Here is a 26124-nt window from a genome sequence, read left to right on the forward strand (position 1 = left end):
GCAGCCAGCCCTTCATTTTGGCTCAGGTCATGATCTCTGGGCTCGGGAGACAAAGCCCTGCATAGGGCTCCATGCTGACAGCAAGGAGCCTGCTTGGGATTCTCTCTCCCTCCCTTTCCAGCCCTCCCCCACTCACTCAACTCTGTCAAAATAAATAAACAACAACAACCACACGCCAAAAAAAAAAAAAAAAAAAAAGAGGGGCACGTGAGTGGCTCAGTCAGTTAAGTATCCCCTTTCTGCTCAGGTCATGATCTGATGGTTCATGAGTTCCAGCCCCACATAGAGCTCACTGGTGTCGGCACTGAGCCCACTTCGGGTTCTCTGTTCCCCTCTCTCTGCCCCTCCCCCACTCGTGTTTTCTCTCTCTCTCTCTCTCTCTCTCTCTCTCCCTCCCTCCCTCCCTCCCTCTCTCTAAAATAAACATTTAAAAACAAGAAGGAACACCACCACAAACAGGCTTCATTATAAGCATCAGGCTATCACTCATCATGGAAACAAAACCAAACAGGACAAAGGGAGGTCTCAAGTGTCGTATTTGACATAAACCCGCAAAGGGAGGATTGTTCATGGTGGTACCCAGTTACCTGTACAAACAGACCTATAATGACATCAGTGCTCATTACAACGTATCAAATTTTTTGACACATCCGATATTGCTTTAAGTGGCTACAATCCAGGAATTGTGGTCGAATGATTTGACAGATGGTGATGTGAATGGTTACATAACATAGCCTCTATGACTTCTAAAAAGCTGCTGCAAATATAGAAGCCCTAGAATTTTCCTTCCTTGACCCTCCCTTCAAGTTGCACGGCCAGGTTGATGGCCTCATGTAGCCACTTTCCCCTTCTACCTCCCTCCAAGCCTCTCCCCTCCAGCCCAGCTGGCAACAGGTCCTTCTTCTTCCATACCAGCTCAGAAACCTCAGAGAGGACAGAATGGAGACTGCTGTGCACTGCTCGGGTCACCCCCCCCCCAAGACACCAACCCCTGCTACTGCTATTGGGGCAGGTCTTCCCGACACCACTAAGGAATGCCCTACTGGGGAAAACTAGGGTTCGCTTCCTTCTAGCTCGGTCGGAGTTGCTGCTCTCCAACGCCTAGGGTGAGGTCTAATTGTAGGATGATGGCGTCCAGACCCAGGGAATGGGGCAAACAGATTTTAATACAGTCCCTGAAGTGTGCTCTTTTATGACACAGCTACAGTTTTTATGGGAAGTAGTTAGGTAATGTGTATCTAGAACCTCGATCACAATTACCCTTTGAATGCTCACTTCCTGCCAGATACTAAGGACTTTAAATAAATCATCTCATTAATCCTAAGAATATTGCCTCTGAGAAAGAAATTACTACTCCATTTACAGAGCTGGGGAACAAGAGCCAAACAGAACGGCCACCTCGTGTGTGTTAGTTCTCTTCACTCTTGGTGGGGCCGTGAGGTCACCCTTTCAGGGATGACAGCATGAGCCTCCCTGCCAATGTCCCCAAGTGGAGGTGGAGGGCAGTGGTCTACGGGGGCCCAGAACTGGCAGGAGGCTGAATGCCCCGCAGTTTCCCCCAGGAAGCCTCTAGATCCCTCAGTGTCCACAGCTCCAGGGCCCTGAGCTCAGACCACAGGTGCGGGTTTTGTTTTACAGAAGAGAGCTTCCTTGAGGATGCAACATATAGAGGCCCCGAGCTCTCTGTGCCCGCCCCCTCCCCCCACCAGTCAATTCCTCAGACTGAGAGCACTCTGGAGCTCGGTAATTTTTCACAAAGGGGCTAAGAAATCGGAGGAGAAGGTCTGAGGAGTCGGCCAGCCGGAAGGCCAGTATCCTCCCCATCCACTACCAAGAGCAGCCACTTGATGGCAATCTTAACCTATTCCCTTGGAATTCTTCCATAAAGAGCGACCCCAGGAGGGTAAGAGCAACAGAGAATGGGCTGCAGAATGTGGACAGTGCTAGAAAAGGCATCACTGCCTGGCCAGAGTAGGCAGAGGCAGAGGCATAGAAGGATGGATCGAGAAAGCACGCCAACACGCTCCCCTGGGTTATTCTCCTGTCCCCAGACTTCTCTGGGGCCCTGGGTAGAAGCGACTGTACAGGTTTCTGTAGTCAGACAACTCAGGAAGACGGAAATTTCTCAGGCCCCATGACACAAGCACATCGGGCTTTCCATCAACAGATTGAAGTGCGAGGCAGACAGATGGTAACAAACAGGGTAATAAATCAACAGCAAACTCCTGCTTCTGATCTCAGCACCTTGCCCCCTGAAACCACAGAAAAAAAATAAAGCCAAATAATGAAAAAAAGGGCAACTTTCCCTCATTGGGGTGTTACACCTGTTGAATGAAGCAGCCCAGCACTTTTCTTATTTAAATTGTAGATGAGGGGTAAAAAATTAAAAGCTATGTGCTTCTACCTTGGAGAGAAAAGGCTCTCCAAGAAAAAAAAGGGGGGGGGGAGGGTTGGAATACCTTGCAAATTACATTCACCGCATACTTCTATTTTCAGTGGCAGTAAGATTAACATCAAGATGGTGGGAGGAGGGTCACTGTGATCAGAAAACAGTCCGTTGTCTTAACACGGAGGTTTCCCCCCACACAGTTCAACCTGGCCCTTTGTGACGGCTTCGTAACTCTTGGCTTCTCGATTTATAAGAAGAGTTCAGGCAGAGAGTGGAGAGTTTGCCAATATTTTCCTCCGAGGGATTCAGAAAGTGCCAGCTGAGAGCCTTCCAACTCACCCTTTAAAACTCTGTAACACTTTCCAACTGAGTAAACTGGAAAGGCCCTTTTCAAATAACACTAGTCTGAAGTTGGGTAACTGCTGAGTGAGGACAGGGTAAAGCCACTCCGGTACAGGATAAGCAATTTGCGGTGCAGATCCCTCTAGAGATCACCAAGCCTTCCTTCGTGCCCAAACAATACACGTGTGTGGTTTCCACTGCTGGGGCACCTGCCCTACTTAGGTCTGCAGAGGATTCGCTGACCTTCTATACCATCACTTCCGGAAGGGGAAGCGCACGGTTTCAAAAAGGCAGACAGTCAGAGTCCTTCCTGAATACCCCAATCCCGTCAGAAGGAAGGGATCGGAATTAAGACAGGTGAAGGTTTCCAAAGTGAGACCTTGAGCTGCCTTCGTGCATCAGAAGGCAACAAAAATCGTTCAGAGCCATGGAAAACTGGAAGGAAGACTCAACCACGTGGGGCAGCACCAGAAGCTGGCAGGGGACTCCCAGGCACAGATGTCTTTCCCGGTCACCCACCAAGACCAGGTGCCACGCATGATCAGGATACCCACCCACCTGCCAAAGGGAAACACGGACCCAGTTGCAGGAGTGACCGGAAAGACACTGGCGGGGCGGGTCCCCAGGAAGAGGCCAGATGTGCGCAAAGAGCTGAAACCATTAGATCCAAAGCAGGAACGAGCCCACGACACTAGTGAAAGGTCAGCAAATTGTAGAGAGGAGGAACGGGGGCCCCAGGAGCTCTGAAGCTCCAGAAAGAACAGCTCTCCTTGCAGAACACAGGGCAGCATGGCTGACACATTGGCGACTCTGCTCCTTAACAGGCAGGTCTAAGGTTATAAAATGGCTCATGTTTGCCTCCTGGGCCCCAGACCTCCTCGTAGGAGAGACCTACACTGTTTTATGATCTTTTAGAAAGAAAATCATGAGGAAGGAAGCGAATTTCGGGACTCTGCAGAAGCACCCTAAAGCCTACAGAGAAAGCTAGAAGGATACAGGTGATTTGGCAGGTGAGATTGAGTAACAGGTTGTAAATTAAGGGATTTATGGGGTGCAGGCTAATTTCCCCCAAAACATACCCAGTTATCACCCTTCTGGGTTTAAAGATACTCCATACAGGACACTGAACATTTAACGTAGCTCAAGTGGGAACACGTTTTTTTCCAAAAACTAGGTAAAAGGTCCTCTAAATGTGGGGGAAAATGGGATCTGAGAAAGTCCCAAGCAAAACCAAATCGCACTAGTGCATCGTGGTAGATCCGACAGGAATCAAAGCCCCCATCGCAGAACTTGAATCACAGAACCCATCACCCATCACAGAACTTGAATCAGGAACCAGCACAGACGGAGACAACACAGGAGGCCTAGATCTACGGGCAGGAGGAGGTGATACACAGGACTGTTTACAAGAGCGTAGACAGATAAACTCCATGCCTGGATAAGTGGCCTCTGGCCGAGGGGAGCGCTATCTGGGGACCCCACAGGCACCTCCCTTTCTGTACATGTTGATAAGTAAAACTGGTTGGTACGTATTGCCGTAAATTACACTTACGGCATAGAAAAAGAAACTGAATCCGTGCATAAAGTACAAATGAGGGGCGCCTGGGTGGCTCAGTTAAGCATCCGACTCTGGATTTCGGTTCAGTTCATGAATGTGAGACCCCTACTGGGCTCTGCACGGACAGCACTGAGCCCGCTCTCTCCCTCTCTGCCCCTTCCCCGCTCTCTCTCAAAATACATAAACTTTAAAATGTATACATACAAATCAAATAAATTCATGTATGACAAAGAAGATTCTTCAACCTCAAATAATGTCATGATTTCTCCCAAACTGACACCGAGACATCCATCCAGGGCCATCTTGATGGGCTTTGAGCCTGGAGCCTGCTTCAGATTCTGTCTCCCTCTCTCTCTCTGCTCCTCCCCCACTAGCATGTGATCTCCGCTCCCCCCCACCCCCAAAATACACATTAAAAAAAATTTTTTTTAAATAAAAAAATAAAAACCGAAGATTAATTGCATCCAACTGGGAGGAACAAGAACTTCTCCAAGCTCAAACCAGTTCTTAGGGGTTCCTGACATACCAGGATATCCCTCTAGTACCTCAACACAAAAGGAAACATGTTGCAGATTAAAATGGAAATTAACCGCATCTAAAATTAAAACGCAATGAAATTGGCACCACCTCAAAGTTCTACCCACGTACTAGCATTGGTGCTGTTTGCCACCTCACCCCACTCCCCCAACTCCTAGGTTGAAGACTTAACACCCAGTGGGACTGTGTTCGGGCAGAGCTTGTGAGAAGGTGAGAAAAGTAAAGGAGGTCACGATTCGGGGAGGCACTGATCTGACGGGGCTAGTGTCCTCCTAAGAGGAGGAAGAGACACCCGTACACTCTCCCCCCCACCGTCAGCCTGGTGAGGACGTGGCCAGTACCCCTGGATCCGGACATCCAGCCTCCAGCGTCCAGAACAACGAGAAACACACTTGCGTTGTTTCAACCACCCCACCCAGTCTACAGTACATTGTCACGGCAGCCCGAGCTGACTAATACAGACTTCTGCCACAGCCACAAGAAAATGAACACAAGTGAGCAATCCTCCCGTGCCATCACCCTATGTTTCTGCACCCTCAAGGCCATGGGACAACTCACGGGCCGTGGGCAAGAACCCCTCTAACCGAAAACACACGTATTTGGCAGAGAAGGGGTATGGCCCTATGGATGCCTCTTTAGCTTGCCTTTGGAGGAAAGCCAGGTCTGGAACCCCTATTCCAGAACTTCTTGAATTCTACCACCAAGGCCAAGATTTCTTAACACTCGCAGAATGGCACTACCGGAAAGAGGGGACACCGAACGGGAGAAGCAGAAGAGCTGTTCAAAAGGCCAGTGTGGTCTGGACTTGCACACAGCTGAGAACCAAAACTTTAATGCCGGTTCAAGACAGAGAATCTGTCTGGGGCACCTGGGGGGCTCAGTCAGTTAACCGTCCAACTTCAGCTCAGGTCATGATCTCGCGGTTTAGGAGTTTGAGCCCCACCTCGGGCTCTCTGCTCTCAGCACAGAACCTGCTTCAGATCCTCTGCTCCCCTCTCTCTCTCTGCTCCTTCTCTGTTTGTGCCCAGTCTCTCACTCCAAGAAATAAAAACATTTAAATAAGTTAAAAAAAAAATCTGGCCCACGAATGCCACCACGAGCCTGTGAAGATCATTTGTGACCATGTTCAGTTGTAGGGCTCTTATTCGTGCCCCCAAGCCAGGGCTTCTAAGAGTTGCATGCTGGACACACGTGAGCCACTGGCTTTGGGGACCCTTCAAGTCTTCAGACACTCTCAGGCATCTGGTACATTCTGGAGAAACACCATAAACCCACATATCATCGTAAAAGCTCGTGAAAAAAAAAAAAAAAATCAAGACAGCCATGGTGACAAACCTCAAATGACCGCATACTTTAAAAGAAGTCAAGGGGCGCCTGGGTGGCGCAGTCGGTTAAGCGTCCGACTTCAGCCAGGTCACGATCTCGCGGTCCGTGAGTTCGAGCCCCGCGTCGGGCTCTGTGCTGACGGCTCAGAGCCTGGAGCCTGTTTCCGATTCTGTGTCTCCCTCTCTCTCTGCCCCTCCCCCGTTCATGCTCTGTCTCTCTCTGTCCCAAAAATAAATAAACGTTGAAAAAAAAATTAAAAAAAAAAAAAAAAAAGAAGTCAAATGAAATGGAAAGGGAGGGAGCAACATTTCCGGCCTGGTGGGAAAGCCCTGGGTCTACACTGGAGCACTGGTCACGTGGGTATATGAGCTTTTTTAAATACATCGAACTGGGGGCGCCTGGGTGGCTCAGTCGGTTGAGCGTCTGACTTTGGCTCAGGTCATGATCTCATGGTCCGTGAGTCGGAGCCCCGTGTGGGGCTCTGTGCTGACAGCTCAGAGCCTGGAGCCTGCTTCGGATTCTGTGTCTCCCTCTCTCCCTGCCCCTCCCCCACTCATACTTTGTCTCACTCTGTTTCTCAAAAATAAATAAATGTAAAAAAAAAATTTTTTTAAATAAATACATCGAACTGTACGAGTAAGACGTGTGATTTCACGCGGCGTATACTTTTCCTCAAAAAATAAAGTGGGGGGGGAGGGAGCGGTATGCAAGACTGGAGTCCAGTTCTGGGGTCAAGTCCTGATTCGCTATGCAGTCTTGTACAAGCTGTGGAACACTGGAGACCCTCTACACAAACCCACAGAACCGGACAGTAATAGGCTGCAATAAAGTTACGAGATTAGAAGCAGTAACTTATTTCTTAAAAGCCTCATTTTAGGGGCACCTGTGTGGCTCAGTTGGTTGGACGTCTGACTTTGGCTCACGGTCTCATGGCTCGGGGGTTTGAGCCCCGCATCAGGCTCTGTACTGACAGTGCGGAGCCGGCTTGGGATTCTCTCCCTCCCCTTCTCTCTCTGCCCCTCCCCTGATCTCTCAGCCTCTCAAAACAAACAAAGAAAAGCCCAATTTTAATTTAAACTTCCAAGCAACATATCTCATACCTGAAAAGGCATTCCGCAAATGTGGTTAAGAAAGGGTACAAGGGTGATCCAATTCCAGGAATCTTTACGATAAGACAAGGGTATCACAAGTATGAATATGCATTTTGGGGACAGGGAAACCAGCGTGGGCTGTGATCCAGGGCCATAGGTGTGTACATTTCCAGAATAAAACCCAGAGTCACATGTGGGACACTCAAGCCCTAAGCAGACAGGAGCATATCCACGGCAGAGGGTGCTGGAGGAGGAGTGGGAATGGCCAGCGGGCAGAGAGCTGTCTGCACACGGGTCCACGCTCCACACGCGCTACGGAGAACCCAGGCGTGCAGACAGCAGCAGTGAATGGTGACGGAGCTTTTCTCTCGTGGACTTTCCGTCCGTCGTGGGGAGAGCGCTTACCACTAGCAAACAACAAGAATACAATGTCCTGCAGACAGAAATTCCATGCAGAGAAATATTACGAGGCAAAAAAGCAAAAGGGTATCCAACAAAGTTTCAAGAAGATGTTCAAGAAGGATGCTCCGGTTCAAACCTCCAGGTTTGAGCAGGAACCTGAAATTCACGCAGGGATCAAGCACACAGTTATCTAAAGGGAACTAGAAGGAGCAGAAAGCACAAGAATTCTGGTGGGTTTGAACAGCGAGGAGGCCAAATTAGGGGGGACAGTGGTAAGGAGACCTGACAGATACCGTGGCCCCCATCAGCTCATCATGCTAAGAGGCAGGGAGACGCTGCAGGAACAGAGCATCGCTAATCTGCATTTATAAATGACTGTTCTGGCCACCTCCTGGTGGGGTAAAAAGGCAGAGGCTGAGGGGGCATAGGGATCCCAGCCCAAGCTGGAGGTTACAGACTAGGGGGCAGTAGTGCAAATGCAGTTTTGGAACAGGTTTTGCTAAGGGACAGAATGCAAAGTGTGGGAAAATCGGAGAAATACAGCTAATTCCAAGGTTTAGGCCAAAGTAACCAGAAGAACGGAATTGGCGTTTACGGACCAGGGGAAGACAGGCAGAGCAGAGGACAGGTGGTGGAGACAGAGTTGGCTTAGGGACCCCTCATGTTCATAAGGCCTTCCCAAGAAATCAAAGTGGAGAAGGCAAGCAGGCAAGTGGAGTTTAGGACAGGGTCAATCATGTCAAATGCTGCCATGGGGGTAAACAAGGCGCTGACCAGAAACTCGGTCAACGGACTTGGCAACTGAGGTCATTATTAAGCCTTAGTCGTGGCCTCATTCTAAGGGTTCAAAGGAATACGAAAGGGGAAAGGATATTAACAAGAATATAAATAGTAGAGGGAGACAGACTGCTTAGACATTTTCTACCAGGAACCCTGCAATAAAGAGATGAATAGCAGGAGGGAGATAACAAGACCGATGGAGGGATTATTTTATTATGAGCGAAACTACAACATGTTTTGTTTACTGATGGCAATCATCCAGCACAGAAGTAAATACGGAAGAGGGAGATCTTCCAGACTGACGCCCTTGGAGAGATGAGAAAAGGACCGCAGCAGATTTCTGCCCTTTTGCCCTCAGGACCTCTCAACGCTGGGCTTTTTTTTTTTTTTTTTTTCAACGTTTATTTATTTTTGGGACAGAGAGAGACAGAGCATGAACGGGCGAGGGGCAGAGAGAGAGGGAGACACAGAATCGGAAACAGGCTCCAGGCTCCGAGCCATCAGCCCAGAGCCCGACGCGGGGCTCGAACTCACGGACCGCGAGATCGCGAGATCGTGACCTGGCTGAAGTCGGACGCTTAACCGACTGCGCCACCCAGGCGCCCCAACGCTGGGCTTCTTAAGAACGGAGACCAGCAGAGAGAACAACCACCCCCATAACTACATACCACCGCCCACCCCATCCTAGGCCCTTCCTCCTAAAACAGCCCAAGATGTGATGAGGATGACAGAATCTGGGACAGAGCTGACAGAGGAGGCAGGCTGACAGAAATGGGGGGGCAAGGGGCCCCATGCACAAAGTGACAGGAAAGGAGAGCAACTTGAATTCCATGTTATTACTCACAAAACCACCTACATTCTAGACTCCATTAAGTATCAACCAGTAGGAGCTCTATCAAGAAATGTCCCATGTGCATCACACTCAGGTCTTACAGCGACTACACCACAGCCACAGAGAAAGACATCAAGCCCCCCCCCTTTTTTTTTAATATTTTTGAGAGAGAGAGAGAGTGAGAGAGACAGACAGACACAGAATCCGAAACAGGCTCCAGGCTCTGAGCTGTCAGCACAGAGCCCGATGCAGGGCTAGAACTCACGAACTCCAAGATCATGACTTGAGCTGAAGTTGGATACTTAACACATTGAGCCACCCAGGGGCCCCTCAAGCCCTCCCCCCCCTTTTTTTTTTTTGAAGTTTATTTTCAGATCAAGAGAAAGAGAACGTGAGCGAGCGAGGTAGGGGCAGAGAGAGAAAGAGAGAAAGAGAGAGAGAGAGAGAGAGAGACAGACAGACAGACACAGGGAGAGACAATCCCAAGCAGCCTCAGTGCCATCAGTGGGGAGCCCAACGCAGGACTTGAACTCAAGAACCAGGGGATCATGACGTGAGCGGAACCCAAGAGTCAGACACTTAACCCACCGAGCCACCCATGAGCCACTCAAGCCTTTTCAACTCTACCATTTGCAAGAATAAAACGTAGCTCTTATTTTTCTAACGAAGAATAAATTTGTTGTCAGTGAAGTGTATTTACCCTTCCTGTCGCCCCGCTTCTTTTACTTGGGAGTGTCCGCTCCTACATCGGGGGAGGCAAGTAAGAAAAGTCTCCAAGGTTGATGTGTTCCAGAAACCCAAACCCTCAGCAGCTGCCAGGGGGCAGCCTGGTGGTCCCCACAGCTTACAGAGGACTGGCACTTACACATCGGCATTTCCATTTGGACAAAGCAGTGGGATAATCCACTTTCTTTTTCGTCTTTTTTAATTCTTTTTAATATTTTTGAGAGAGAGAGAGAGGGAGAGAGAGAGAGGGAGAGAAAGCACGAGGAGGGGAGGGGCAGAGACAGAGACCTAGAATCTGAAGACAGACTCCAGGGTCCGAGCTGTCAGCACAGAGCCTGACCCCCGGGCTCGAACTCACGAACTGGGAGATCATGACCCAAGGCGAAGTCGGAGGCTCAACACACTGAGCCACCCAGGAGCCCCTAAGCCACTTTCTTCAGGAGGAAAACAACAAGACGGTCTTTCCTGTTGAAGTGGGGCCCATCCTTAGAATAGCTAGATGTGAACGCTTGGGGGCCAAAGCAGAAAGGAGAAGTGTCCCCCCACACCCCCCTCGCCGGCCCTCTGTTGATGAAGACAACCATTCGACTGTGACACATGACAGTGTTTTCAACAGAGCTGCGTAAATAAACTGCCATTCATGGGACAATGTGCTTGGATTTTTCATTTTGAGTCACAAGGCATTTTTATCTTATGCTGTGAACAATGAATTCGCAGGACTTGGGCCCGAGTTTCATTCCACAAACAAAACATCCGGAATCTTTAAGATGTTGATGAAGTCCAGGAGTGCCTGGGTGCCTCAGTCAGTTAAGGATCTGACTCTTGGTTTCGGCTCGGGTCATGATCTCACGGTTGGGGGTTTGGGAGTTTGAGCCCCGCGTGGGGCTCTGTGCTGACAGCTCAAGCCTGGAACCTGTGGATTCATTCTCTCTCTCTCTCTCTCTCACCCTCCCCCCGACTGTGCACACGCATGCGTGTGCTCTCTCCTCTCAAAGATTTTGAAGGAGTCCAAACTTCTTCTCCTTAAGGGGGAAACAAAACAAAACAAAAACAGGTGTGTGAGGAGTTCTGTGTCTGCACTTCCAACTTCAGCTCCTCCCTACAAATCGGCAGTTGTTGCCAGAAAGGCCCCTTGTCATGTGAGGACAGGACAGTATGGAGAGAGTCAACCTGGTGGTTCAACAGCAGCATTAAAAATCCAAATCCCTACCTCTAGGTGAATAAAATGAACGTACCTGTGCCCATCTTTTGATTCCCCCCCCATTATAAACTCTAATAAAGACCACAAATATGCCCATGTTCATACTTCTCCTGCCCCCCACCCCCCACCTTGGAGGTCTCCTTCCCAGTAAAAGATGTTACGTGCTCTCCTTCGAAAGAAACAGCTATTAGGAAAAGTTTTTTAAAAGGTCTCCTACAAATTCTTAGTTTCTGGAATCCTATCTTTACAGAGGGTTCCAAAGTGACTTCTGTTTATCCAAGGGGTGGTTTGAAGTCAAGACACAGAAAGCCAAGCTTTAAAAGTCTGGCTGCCGAGGACCACTCGCGTAGATGGACGGCTAATCCACCCTCGTGTATCACTTCCTCATTTACAAGAACGGTCTGTTCTGAAGACTAAATTCATGAAATACAGAGCAAGTGCTAGAACAGTACGGCTCAACGTACGGATTACCCATCACGACCGCAGTCAGGTTCTAAGAAAAAGGATCCAGGTTCCCTTAAATCTACTCAAGGTTCTTTGGCTGGCCAGAGGGCTTTTGCTGGATCTCAGATGACATTTATAGGAAGCAAATGAAACTCAAATACAGCTAATAGCTCCCCTCTCTTACTGTGTAATTATCTGTACTCATTTGTGCAGCATGTTATTATTTAAATGTCCCTAATTTCAGCCCCAGCGGGCCAAGGGCCCTCAAAGAGTGGCCGAGGCCTCAGCCTCCGCCAGCCCTTCCCCATGCTTTTGTTCATTTATAACAGCCAGAAGAAGTGGCATTATCTACAGCAGGAAGCAGATAGAAGGTTCTCACAATCAGCAAAAATCGGAGTACCGCCTCTCCTACGCCCAGCTATAAAACCAACACGCCACAAGGAGGGCTTCAGTTCCTACACAGACAATCCGCGAGGCCGTTCAAGACTCATGTTCACTCCTGCTAGGATGGATGGATGGATAAATAAATGGTTAAAAAAAAAAAAGGAAAAAGAAATATTCCTGGTTACTTTAGAACTGCAGACATAATAAAGGTTGATGGCAAACATGGATTTTAGGACATAAAATGTGAGGTCTCCCTACAATCTTGTGCCTGCTTGGGTTATTACTACTGCACTAGACCCACAGAAACAGGGTAGCATAACTCAGCCGCTTGGGAGCTGCCGCTGTCTGTGTGCAGTTAACAGACGCCAGACCCCACCCACCTCACAAGGGGGGGCGGGGCAAAGAAGGAGGTGCTGGTTCAGCGTTCTAGCACGCCAAGGGTTTGGCGATGTGACGTCAACCCGTTCTCCAATTAGATAACAGTACGGCAAGCCTATTCTATTTGTGAACACAAAATATTACTTGAACGTGGAATTTTCCCCAGTAACTCCGGTGAGACCAATAACCCAGAAACATCTCTGAAAAGTGATCCAGTGAAAATTAAGATGTGTTCTCAATACCGCCGTTAAAAAGATACGGTGTCCTTTTCATCCCTCTGTCTTCCAAAGTACTGGATTCAAAAGCTCCGCGGATGGAGTTGTAATTCCAATTCTGCTACCGCATTGCAGACAGCCGTGTCACCTTAGAGAAGTCACCACCACACAGAGCACTCACAAAACCCCACAAGGACATTCTGGTCACCTCACAGATGACAAGAGCAGGGGTCTCGGAGGTAGGTCAGTACCCAAGGTCCCCCGCTGCAAAGCATGAAAAGGGGGAGGCGGCGGCACAGGGGCAGCAGTTAGCCCTCCCGCCAATCTGGGCACAGGAACCTGCTCTGATCCTTGTCTCGTCACTTTCCTTGCCCGTGTCCTAACAAGGGCTCTGTACGGGGCAGCTTCAAAGCCCTACCGCCAGACAAATTTCTCTGACAATTAACACTGGACCGATGGAGTTCAGTTTTTACGAGAAATCTCAAAAGGTTAGATAACTCACCAAAACAAAACACCAAAAAACAAACATGCACCTTGCAGGGCTGTGAAAACCTACTCCCCTACTAACCTATTTTCATCTGCCCCCAGGGCAGAACCCCAAGACAGCGTGCGGTGCGCAGCTTAAGACGAGGTCATCATTCTACCATGCCGAGTATGCACGAGGAGTACGAAGCAACCATTCAAACAGGGGACATGCTCACAGGCACACACATGCGTGCACACACGCAACACTGCTTGCAATCATCCTACCACCAACCTCAGCTGCCAAAAAAGTCTGGGACGCTCTCCATGTTTTCTGCTTTCTCTGCACCATGCCCCCTAGGAGAGCACGGCTGAGGTTTGAGGACCTACAGAGAAGGAGCTGCTGGTCTCCCAAGCTCTCTGGGACGCCCCCAAAGACAAAGCACAATTCAACCTGTTGGCTGCCCTTAAGAAAATTATTCTTGAAACACAGAGTCGTTTTTACTCAGAACAGCTATGGAAATCCAAGGTACAGAACGACAAAAACGTGGACTCGGACCATTGGCTCCACTGACACCAACAAGAAGTGAAAACCGGCCTATTCACAGCAATTTCACCACCGAGAAAGAGAGACAGAGAGAGAGAGAGAGAGAGAGAAAGGGGCAGGCCTTGGGGTCTTGGTGCTTAAACAAGAAAACGACAAGTCCGTCTTTATCAGCAGGAAATACGAACTACTACAACAAAAGCCTCTTTTTGTTGTTGAACGAATTCTTATACTAGTTTCATAAAGTCTTCAACGATCCCAAGAACACGGTCTTTGCCACTTTTCTCAGAACCTCTTCCTCAGCACCGTCAAGCCCTTGACACGGACGGTAGAAAACGAGAGCTTCGTGTGGTCAGCTAGCTAGCTGGCAGGGCAGGTTCCCTCTTAAAAGAACAAAAGGTAAAGTTCGTCACCTAAATTCCACCTTGATTTAATCCTGGACACCCGGCTAACTTGTCCGAAAAGCTGATTTTTCTCCATTGGGTTGTTTTCTGTTAACAGATTCCAAAACCACGAAGGCATCTCCCCTCCTAAATAGCAGAACGAGAGCACGCCTGATCACAACAGTAAGAACTACACCCCCAGCAGCTAGCGCTCTATTGTAACTCCAGGACTCAGGGACGTTCTCCGCCCCCATCACCCACCCCCCCCACCCTGCCCCAGATAAAAAACGTAAAGCAAATCACCATCTTCACTGTGAAGCCGAGAACACGAATGATCACATCACATCACACGTGGCTCCAGATTCTATACCTGTGACAACACATTCTACAACTTACCTTCTACCTTTAGATTCAAAAAGAAAAGCCGGGGGGGGGGGGGGCGGGGAGGGCCTTCCCACGCATGTTGGCTCAGACTTCAGGGGCTTCTGGTTTCAAGTCACACAGTACTAGAAGCAGACAGGGACAGACGGGGGGGGGGGGGGCAGCGGCAGGGAGGGCATCGTCTCCGAAAGCACTGCCATGGCTCTGTGCAAACAGAGTGGCAACAGGTCCCGCCTGTAAGCACTGGTTCCAAGAAGGGGCTCCCAGACAACCCACCGTACAACTAAGCAGAATGGAAAGAAACTGGAGGCCCTAAGTGAACCTGTCACCCTGCACCCTGGCATGCTGCCAAATACCCTCCAAATGCCTCTATTACCCCATGACCAGAGCAAAGACTCTGAAACAGAACAATCCCCTCTTCCTTATCTGCTTGCTCCAAGCAGGTACAAACCAGAACACAATCGATTCATTCACATTTCTCTGTAATTCTGAAGGACGAACAAAGTTGGACAGAGCGTGGGATGTCACCACGACCACATCCCCTGCAACGAAATAGACTGTGACCAGAAGCTCGGTTATGATCATCGGAGGGTTCCAATTCCACCGTGCTAACCCTGTTCCAAAGAGACATCAGAATAAACTCGGGGAAGAGCAAGTTTCCCTCCAGGCTTCAAGGATCCACCTGATAATCATACAGGTGCACTTCCACAGGCTCGGGCATTCTATGCCTCCACATATACCAGCCTCCACATAACAACCTGCCCGGCCTGATCAACAAGGAAGCAGGTACTTAGGAGGCTATGAGCCAGAGAGCAGGAAGGGTAGGAGGCAAATGGTATATCTAAGCTGCTTCCTATACAATCAGGGGAGAAGAACCAGCAGACAGTAGGGAGGTATCCATAGGAGACAATCTAGGACTGCCCTCAGTTGTGGGAATCAGCACTTTAAACCTTACAAACCTTCTTACTGGTTCCCTAAGACGATCAGGGGAGAACCGCCCCACATCGCAGCAAAGTAGAAAGGCAGAGATCCACAGAAACACCTGTTAAGACAGACTCTACGTTCGACCCAGGACCTAGTAGAAATCCGATCACAGCCCTGGTCTTATCTACAGGGACCAGACTAATTAAGGCACCCTGCAAATTATATTACACAGCATATAAAAGAGCATAAAAGAAATGAATCTATAAACCCAGTAGGATGTCCAAAATAACTGCCAAGAGGGGCCTAGCCCGAGAAGCACAAGCCGCCCAGATCACATCCAATTCAGAAACAAGGCCGTGCCCGAAGACATCATCCAATTCCAACAAGACAGTCGACTCACCATTCACGGTCTTCAGGCTCCCAGCAATGCCTTCCCCATGCTGCCTCTTCTGAGCATTCTTGAACTCCTTCAGAGACAGATAGAGGACTTTCCGCACCACCCTTTCTTCTGACCATGGAATCCCATCACTGTCATCCTGCAGAAACGGGAAAGAGAGAAGGGAAAGCACTTAACGCAAGAAGCAAGTAAATATGAAGAATCAAAAGAAACGTTAAAGAAAATTCCGAAGTATCAGAGCGAGATGCACTTCCAGGGGATCACGTCATCCTGTGGTAATGGTTCATTCAGCACGACCTTCCTGATGTCTGGAGAGTCCCCAGAAAAGCTAACCCACGGACCATAAAAGGGGGTGGAAAGACGACCACCAGCTCGCCTCCTTTACAAACCTTTACGCCCACATACCCTCATTAACCAATAATACTCAAGTTCTATATTCCTGGCAACATTTTGAAACAGGAGTTCGTACCCCCGAAAGCACAGGCGTAATGAACCACTGTACTGGAGTGTCTGAGGAATTCTGGGACGTGTGCTGCCTCGCACATATGCGCCGCACTCCTTTAGGAACTGCTGCCGTTGGCACTGGGGGCTAGGGGGTTGGTGCTGCCTTCAAAGAATTTACAATTCGGTCAGAAGAAGTGAAATTGGATCTGTACTGACCTCTTAAGGAAATGAGCCCTGAATGAGAGAGACAGAGCACAGCAGAAAAGGGCAATGGATCCTGGCGGAGCAGAGAACTGGGAGGCAGGGGCAGGAGGTTTGGGAAGGGGTGACGTAAAGAAAACAAAAAGAAGAAGAAGAAATACACACAGGTTAATAACAGGTCTTGAAGGTCTAATTAGCGTGGCTCCCTTAGGTCTGTGGTATCAGATGCAATGCAAGTTCTGGAGAGGAACAGAACAAGAGAAGGCCAGGTTGGGCGGGTTGGGGGTGGGGAAAATCCCAACAACCAGCAGCCAGGCCAGAGACCATCCGAGCCATTCCAGTAGTGGCCACAGAAAAACAGAGGACAATCCAGAAGCGCCAAGAGGAGGAGGGGAGGGCGCCAACCAGCAGGGAGACCAGAAGCTACATCTGGAAACACGGAGATGGTGGGTACCAGGACGAAGTGGAGGCAATGGTCTCAGGGAACCAGCAAGAAGGTCTGTAAGGCTCAAAGCGCCAATTCCCACGGCTAAGGACAGTCCTAGATTCTCTCCTATGGATACCTGCCTACCGCCCGCTAATTGAAGAAGTCCTTATATTCACATACTTGCTTCAAAGACTTAAGCATTTGATAATAGTTCAACTTAGAGAACGAAGGATCGGAGCTTCTCAGATCCTTCGGGCCTTAGGAGATCAAGGCAAATATCAATGCCCTGGGTAAATGCAGGAAGGCGAGTCTTGGATACTTCGGGTTCCTTTTGCTCTAACGGAAGACCTCAAGAGTCAAGCCGGCACTGTTGTCCTGCATGTCCGACAGAACTGGTTTCTCCTCCCGTAAAAGCTCCCTGGGACTAGGTAAGGGAGCCAGATGACCGGAGGTCTTTTCCAGCTCTTAAACTCCTAAATTCTGCGTCAACACAAACTACATCTTAGAAATCCAACCACACAGAGACTCTAAGCCCTAAATAACTTGAAGCTGCACTCTGGTTAAGCTTCCCGGATTTTCCCAGAAAGAGAGCCATCCTCCGTCTTCCGTACTAAGGGGAAAGAGAGCCCTGGGAAAGAAGAGCTGGGATTTCCACCTGCCCCACGACACCTTTCACGCCTGCCCATCTGCCAACTGAGATTTCCGGTAGCTCCAGAGGAAGGAGGCACATCCTGTCTTCCTGGCCGTGTTCCCTGAGAGGCAGGAGAGCTCTACTAAACCAGACCAGGGTGGTGGGGGGGTCGAGGTTCGAACCCAAGGGCTGAAAGAAGCCAGTGAATTGCCTCAGAAGCCCATGGAATTTCTCCACTGCTACTGCGAACAAGTCGCTCTCTACCTTCCAATTTACACGGTTAACAAACAGAAAAATGAAGCACCTGACCAGACCCCGTTTGCAAAGCCCAAATAACCAATCTGAGTAAAAAAGAGGCAGAGGACTGACCCATACGACGCACAAAAGGCACAAAAGAAAAAGAATTCGCTGTTCCACCGGCTCCGCTAGCTCCTCTAGCTGATCCGTTGCAACTGGGATGATAAACTTTAACTCCTCCTCAAGTTCAACACCGTGCGGCTGCAATCTCATCGTTTCTCAGCAGCCAGGTAAGGCGGCCTGGCAGAATTCTCTTCTTCATGCTCGGAGTCCTATTCTCATGTAACGCCGATGTGATTACAGACTATTATTTCCTCACACCCACAGTTTGTAAGTGATAAAACCCCCAAATAGCTTCCAATGCAAAAATGCCTGCAATGATTTACTGCATCGTGTTCAGACTGGTGGCTTCGTTCTGACTTCGGGCCTCCACACAAGAGAATTATACCCCTACAACTAGTGTCTAATTAAAACATAAACCATGGGAGATGAAACCGCCCGCAAAGGAAGATGCATTTAAGGTTCACTTACTGACAAAAGACGCTTCATGAAACCTATAAAGTACTTTAACTACAGGAGAAGCAAATCCATGACCCAGATTATGGGGTTTCAAATTCTAGACATTTAAAAAAAAAAAAAAGGCAAACTTTTTTTTTGGAAACACAAGAGTTCTTTTATATAATGTACCGTGCTGGTCAAGCCTGGTCACCTCCCTCGGTGTTGAAGCGAGACACAATAAGGTAATAAGGGATTCTGTTCTGTTTCCAAAAGCTCAATGAGGAGGTCATAATTCAGAAATTAAAACTCAGGCTGCTTTTCACAGCTGCGGGGTCATGAGGAGTCACCCTATCCTAAGCCAGGAGAAGCTGGCACTCCCCCTTCGTGGAGCTGCCTGACGCAGAAAGCCCAAGTGTAGCCTTCACCCAATGAGGGGGCAACACAGGGCTGAATGCCCAAGTTGTAGGTCACAGAAAGTCTACAAGAAGGTACCTCGGGTCCTTAACGGTCACTCAGAACAGTCCAGTACGGAGTGCTCTACGAAACAGCCCTGACAGAACGATCATGAACACTTCTCTAAGAGTTTATGGCTTTTTTATTCCCCCCCCTTCAATAGTCATTTAAGCAATTTCATCAGCCATTTAAACAATGGCGGCATGGGGTCAGGAAATCCTGTTCACTATGTATATATATCCCAGCCCCTAGGACAAGCCTGCTAGAGTAAGAGCTCGATAAACCTTTCTGGAAACATAAGACTCAAGTGCAAGCTCGCTTCCCACTAGGTTTACCCACATATGGCCTGCCTGTCCCTAACCTTACGAACATCCAGGGCATTTTAAGTGGAGGGCATAAAATCTCTATTGTTTTCTTAATGTAAATTACAGCTACCCCCATAAAACAGTCCCCACAGTGCTAATCCAAAAGGGCTGGCTACCCTTCTCTCCCTCCCTCCCTCCCTCTCTCTCTCAGCAGTAAGCCTGCCAACATACCAGAGCCCTCCTATTCAATCCACCTAGTTCCCTACAAGAAAATGGCACCCATCTGGAAATCCACGTGGCCTCATAGGGCCCAAACCTAATGACCCTGTCAGAGTCCCGCACCTTGAGCTAAATACTGACTAATTCCTTCAACAAAACACTTAATTCTCTCCAGCTCCAGCTGCACAGGCTCCCCCCACTTCCTCTCTATCACTCAGGACTCTCCCATTCTGTTCCCCCTCCCACCCGCTATATTCAATTATACATTCCCAAATCACAATTTTCAAATCAACTGATATTCCACTCATGCCTCCGAGTTGACAATTCCAAATAATCCCCTCCGACCTTCCCTAGACACCTTCAGGCCACGTGGCTCTCTGGGCAGATGGAATCACGGAAGATTGGACAGTGTGGCACTGAACAGAGAGAGATCCTTTCCTGGATTCCTTTGGGATGCTCCCCTAAAACCAAGTATCTAGTCCCTTCTGGTTTACTGGTCAGCTTAATAAAAGACGACAGAGAGAGGCTGTAGCCACTGTCAGGAGTCCAGTGGCTTTATTCTGATACAAATTCGGTCACCCAGAGTGTATCAGTTTTTTTAAGTTTTTATTTGAGAGAGAGAGCAAGAGAGCGAGCGCACACACGAGCAGGAGAGGAGCAGAGAAAGAGAGGGATAGAGAGAATCCCAAGCAGGCTCCACGCCGTCGTCATGAAGCCCAATGTGGGGCCGGAACTCACGAACCGTGAGATCAGACCACAGCTGAAACCAAGAGTCCGATGCTTAACCAACTGAGCTACCCAGGCACCTCCCGAGTGTGTCAAGTTCTTTTTATGAATTTCCTTAAAGATTTTTTTTAACCTCTTGCCATTGGGGTGTCATTAAGACCTGAGTTTTTACATTTCACCCCATTATTGGGGAAGCACCATTCAAGCCCCCAAACAACCAAACATACCACCTTCCCTCGGTCCCATCCCCTAATTCCTTAACCTGTAGTTCCCCAACCACAAAACAAAATGCTCTGCAAATACTGCTATAAATAAGAATATCTGGGTCTCCTGGCCCAATTTGAAGAAGAAAAAGAACAACAACAACAAATCACAAGGATCTAGATTCACTTTACTATTCTGACTACTAAAAGTCACTTTCTTCAGCAAATGGAAAATTGAGCATTAAGGCTTTATGAAGTAAAAGTGAAAAAAAATGCAGAAGTAACAGGGATTTCTTATCACTTGAAAAATCTCTGCCATTCTTTGAAATAACTGGAGAATCTCTCATCAAAAATGGCAGCTGGTCAGGAATTAAACTTGAAATGCTTATGGTCATCATCTTTTATTGAAGGAAAAAAAAAAAAAAAAACCACAGCATAACCCGTAACGGCTCCAAGTGTCGTAATAAGACACGTGAGAACATGGGAGCACCAGCCTAGTGCATGAAGACCCCACACTTGTGGGGGACAGCATCACCTGACAATATCCCAAAGCTCACATCCAGGTTGAAGATTTGCAAAGCCTGCTACCACCTCCTTTTAGTTTAAAATGGGTGGGAAAGGAAGACATCACAAATATCTTAAAAAAAAAAAAAGAGGTGAGTTTCAATGTCTTGCCCAAAAGGTCACACAGCTGGAGAGAAACGAGAGCTGCCATGTGAGGTCAACTGGTCCACGCCACAGGGCAGGTGCCCAAAGCAAAGTTTCAAAACTCAGTAATTCAATCTCAGGGAGAAAACGTCAAACATGTAACTCCCAATGACTCCTAATCGGTAGTAACATTAAGATTACTCATTTCAAGAGGTGAATGTAACTGTTATATGAAAAAACAATCTATGAGCAGCTCTAGCTGGAGGCCGGTAAAAGAACAGGAAGGGGAGGGATTATTACTTACTGGTCTCTACAACTACCTCAGTTCTAAGGTCATCTCTCAAGGCATCCTTATGCAATCTGTCCAGGTCTGACTGGTAGTTACGGCTTTAAATCCTGGTCATCTTGACTTAGGAGAAGGGAAGACGAAGATGGAAATGCATGGGCTAGAGGGAAACATTTCGGGTTTTTAAAAACCTTTTCTAGCCATTACAATTATTTTAAAAACGAAATAGGACCCATCCAATGGGAGGTACTTCATTTCCTATCACTTGTGAGCAAACTGAGTAAGAAGAGATTTAAGCATCACAGATAGAGTGACCAAGTAATTTATCATCCCAACCAAGGACATCGTAAATAATGATACAGGAACAACTGGTGGAAACGGGGGCACAGGTCAACCAACCAATTATACTAGGTCCCTTCCAGGAGGTAGGAAGCAATGAGGCAATGAGGTCTAACAGCAGAGATCACTTTGAACCACATCACCAAATAAAAATAACGCCAACTAGGAATGCAGGGTGATACACACCTGTGTTTCAAACGGACATCCAGAACCTCCCACCAAGGTTTTAAAGGTCAGCCTGCTGGGGGGGGGGGGGGGGGGGGGGGAGGGAGAAATCCCTAAGGACAGGCACCATTAAAGATGGCGTTACATTCCACAGAAATAACTCCTGCTTCTACAGGGAGGGGGCACAGGAAGTCAACTGTTCCTCATGGTAAGTAGCGTGGGGGAGGGGGGACGGATTGGGAGGGAAGAATGTTCACATTCACAGGTAGGAAGACCTTCGAACACGAAACCTCCGTGGTATATAAGCTTATACAAGTGCAAAGACAGGATTCGTGTTTGGATGACAGGAGCTACTGGAAGACTTAACCAACACCACCTCCCCGTGTACATATCCTATCTCTATCCACCTGGTCCAGGCTTGGGAATGGAGGGATTTGTGACTTTCCAGCCCTTTTTAAATGAAAATGAAGTGATGGAACACCCTGGGTGGCTCAGTCAGTTGAGTCCGTGAGGCTCCTGGGCTCTTCATTCTGGCCCGGGTCAGGATCTCAAGGTTCCCAAGTTGAGCCCTACACCGGGCTCTGTGTAGAGAACGTGGACCCTGCTGGCGATTCTCTCTCTCCCTCTCTGCCCCTTCGCTGCTCACACTGTCTCTTCCCCCCTTCCCCCCCTTCCTCCCTCTCAAAATAAGTAAACATTAAAAAGAGAGAGAGAGAGAGAGAGAGAGAGAGAGAGAGAGAGAGAGAGAGAGGCGCAACTGGGTGGCCCAGTCGGTTAAGCATCTGTCTGACTCTGACTTCGGCTCAGCTCATGATCTCTGGGTTCGGGAGTTCAAGCACCAGATCAGGCTTTCTGCTGTTGGCACAGAGCCCGCTTCGGATCTGGATCCCCCCCCCCCCACCTCTGCCCCACCCTGTTCAAACTCTCCCTCAAAAATAAACATGAAAAATAAATTAATAAAATAAAAAATGAAACTGCAGTGCACAATGCCCAATTCCAATACTCCCCCCTCCCCCCTAAGTTGTATTAACAAGAACTAAACACTTCATGGGGGGGGGGGGGGAGGGAGGAGGAAGAGGGAGGAATCTGACAAATACACAGAGCCAAACAATAAGGAGGCAAAATCTGAAAGACCGGGTTGGTGAGGGAGGGGAGGAGGAAGAACTGATGGCATCGTCTTTCCTTTTTCCATGGAGAAGGACTGGAAACCTATCCACGAATGCCTTTTCTTCTCAGAAGCAGCTCTGCATATACCTGCTGGTAAGTCGCCCTACTTAACACAATTTGTTGTTGTCTGAAATGCCAGCCTCTTCTATCAACAGTTTGGGAAGAGAACAATGAAAGCATCCCCCCTCCAAAAAAAGGTGGGGGGGGGGGGAGTGTTGTTGACTTCTTGGCGCGGATCCAACATAAACAAGGATTTATGAAGCCAAAAATAAGTAAGAGAAAATACTGAAGAAAAATGTGAGCGGTAGAACTTAGGCTAAAACTAACATTTCTTCCCTTTTAACAAAAGGCGTTTTCTCCGTTACAGACTCTCGCAAATCCATTCGATGCCGATCCATTTTCTGTCAATTCCATGAACTGGATCAACTATCAATATTCAAAACAGCAAAGAAAGATCAGGGGAATATTCACATCTAGAAAGACAAGTGGCCAGGAAACCACGGACTTCCTGAACTCGTGAAAGATGTTGCTCCGCCGTGACTTTAAATGAAAAGCACTTCCAGCAGCAAATTTTCTCCGAGAGACACGCTTCCTGGGATAAAGCAAACAGCCTAAAAATGCTTATGCAAGGAAGAGTTTTACTTCTTCCAAACTCCCATTAAATAATGTGTACTTATCTTTGATTACCGCCTATTTATATAAAAAAAAAAGAAGCCACAGCTGAAATTGGATTAAGAACTTCTGCTCAAAACGATTTATTGCATAACACAACTCTGACAGCCTGATTCTCCGGCCACCAACTGAGCCTTTATAAAAATCTGCTGGGCAGCTGCCAAGTCAGCTCTTTTGCGTCTGAGCATGTCAGACATTGCTGTTGTCAAGGCAGCAACAGCATGGGCTGCAACATCCCCACGTTCATGGTTAAACGGCACAGCCAGGGAACAGCACAGAGGGCCAGCAACACAGGGTTCCACCTTCCTGCAGCCCTTCCTCTGACAGTCTGGGGTCTCGACAACATCAAAAAGGCCCAAGATCTACAGCAGCGTTATCTCCAAGAATCCAGCAGGAATCTGGGTTGACCATCTTCGGTGTAGGGAGTGGGGAAAGAAAAGAAAATCAAGTTGCAAGGAAATACTTGACCGGGGTCTTTGGAAAGACCCATCAGAATGAGGGAACGACTCGGCATCAGCAGTGGGGACGGGGACTCCACAAGTACGTCATTTGGGAATACGTTCTTAACAAGCAGGTTCCCAAAGGACTCCTAACGGATTTGGATTTTTTCCATCATTAAAGCCTTCCTATCTGAAGAATACATCCCCCCCCCCAACAAAATTTTCCCCAAATGGCATATTCTAAACCTGCACTAACCAAATGGCCATGTGGCTATTTACAATTAATTAAAAACGATGCTCCAAGTTGCACTAGACACATTTCAAGGGCTCAACAGCCACATGTCTCCCCTAAAACGGACAACACAGCTACAGAAGGTTTCCATCATCACGGGAAATTCTAGAGCACACATTTGCACTTAATTGGATGGGGTTTCAAGGACTGTGTGCTACTTCCTCCTGCATTTCCACACGGTCCCTGAGACTCCTCAAAATAGGTACCTTTATGCTCAGCTTAGCAGGAAAATTCTGGAATATTCAATACTTTGCACAAGAATCCGAGTCTCCAGTAGGGGAGAACGATGTGAACTGCAAATAGCCACCCCTATATATAGTTCTCTGAAAAACCGGTCTCAGTCCTCCTTGCTACAGTGGCCTTGCAGTTTTGCAGGGAATATATAGGAAATCCGGGGGGTGGGGACTTTTGAGTCTACAAGTAAGCCTTGAAGACAACACGTTAGTATGCCTTCAAGTCATTTTCTAAGGAATCTCCTACAGAACAATTCCTCCAGAATTAAGACTAGACAAAAAAAAGCCCCATCTTCCACCAGCCAGTTTCCAAGCACCAACAGAGTGACCCAAACCACTGAGGTGGATTCCTGCCCCCCACCTCCTGCCAGGACCAGTCAAGGGTTATGGGCCTTGAGCCGCCACGGGGGGCAGGGGAGGCAATTTTTACCCTTCTGTTTCTTCCCCAGTGTTGGGGTCATTTTAGGAGTTTGACCAATAGCTGGCGTTTGCTGGCTTTTCTGGCTCAGCAGCGCCCCCATCCAGAAAATAAGTGTAAGCGTATATACGTGCCCAGGGGACGGACTGACTGGCCAGGCTACATGACAAGCCAGTAGGTTGAATTTGGTCATTTTACGCAAACTTTTCAAATTTATGAAAGCTATTTCAAATTACCAAGTTATTTTCAAACAGTTCAAATAAACCCTGTCCTTGGATTGAACATATAAATGGACACTGTGCCACATTTGTTCCAATACGTACTTGTCCCCTTTTCTCATTACCATCCAGCCCTCTCCAGACCGAACGACCACCCCAGAATTGCTCTGTGCCAGGTCATAACAGGCACGGGTCTCCAGAAACAAGGCCAATGTCGGTTTCCCCCTCCATTAGCACTTTGCGCTAACAATGAATGTGGCAGGCCACAAGATACGTGTTTCTTGCACATATTCTCCTCTCCAAGTGGCCTACAAAGTATTCACACAAACATTCCTAAGTGACACACCTTAGGCACAGAGGTTGTGAAAAAAAGATCCCATCCTGATGGGTCGGTGTGACCGCAGAGTACCTGCCGGGTGCCCTATCATCTCTGTGTTCCTGACACAACAGCCTGGGGTCTAATACAGACTATGTACTCAAAACCAGTTCGGGGCGCCTGGGTGGCTCAGTAGGTTGAGCATCCACCTTTGGCTCGGGTCACGATCTCCCAGTTCTTGAGTTCGAGCCCCGCATGCATCAGGCTCGTGGCTGTCAGCACAGAGCCCACTTCGGATCCTCTGTCCCCCAAACCCCTCTTTGCCCCTCCCCGGGCTCATGCCCGCCCCCAAAAATAAACGCTAAACACACACATACTATGAGTGAGCACTTATAAACAGATGGAAAGCGTAAAGAAAATAGTAGCCTGGAGGGAAGAGAGGCCTGGGTTCCAATTCTAGAACTCGGTTTCCTCGTGTGCAAAACCAACGACCCAGGAGAATGACTGCCAACTTGAGCATCCGTGAGAAGCCATCACAAGGCTTGAAAGGCCCCCAGATTGTGGGCCCCACGTCCACTCTCTCCCAGGTAATGCTGATGCTGCCAGCCCGCAGACCATGCACTTTGAGAATCACAGGTGCACACTGACTGGCCTGGTGACAGAAGGCACATCCACCTGGCCTACGAAAACTGTTCCGCCGCCACGAAATGCACTAGAATTGCCAAACCTAATGCAAACTTTCTATTAGCCACCTGATTCTCCCCTGGCTTTCCTGTTTCCTCTCGGGGACCTTCCACTAGGATTCTCCTGCCCCTCCCAATCTGTAACAA

General features: G+C 48.4%; 1 protein-coding gene across 2 annotated transcripts in view; it reads right to left on the reverse strand.

Moving 5' to 3' along the window:
• Positions 1–26124, reverse strand: part of JARID2 (jumonji and AT-rich interaction domain containing 2) — a 271818-nt gene that overhangs the window by 131101 nt on the left and 114593 nt on the right. For both annotated transcript variants that reach the window (XM_030314809.1, XM_032593108.1), the window contains exon 2: positions 15700–15835. In XM_030314809.1, the coding sequence (XP_030170669.1) occupies positions 15700–15815 (116 nt within the window). In that variant the 5' untranslated portion in view covers positions 15816–15835. The remainder of the gene's footprint in view (positions 1–15699; positions 15836–26124) is intronic.

The sequence above is a fragment of the Lynx canadensis genome, chromosome B2 (genome assembly GCF_007474595.2).
Source record: "Lynx canadensis isolate LIC74 chromosome B2, mLynCan4.pri.v2, whole genome shotgun sequence".
Taxonomy (NCBI): Eukaryota; Metazoa; Chordata; class Mammalia; order Carnivora; family Felidae; genus Lynx; species Lynx canadensis.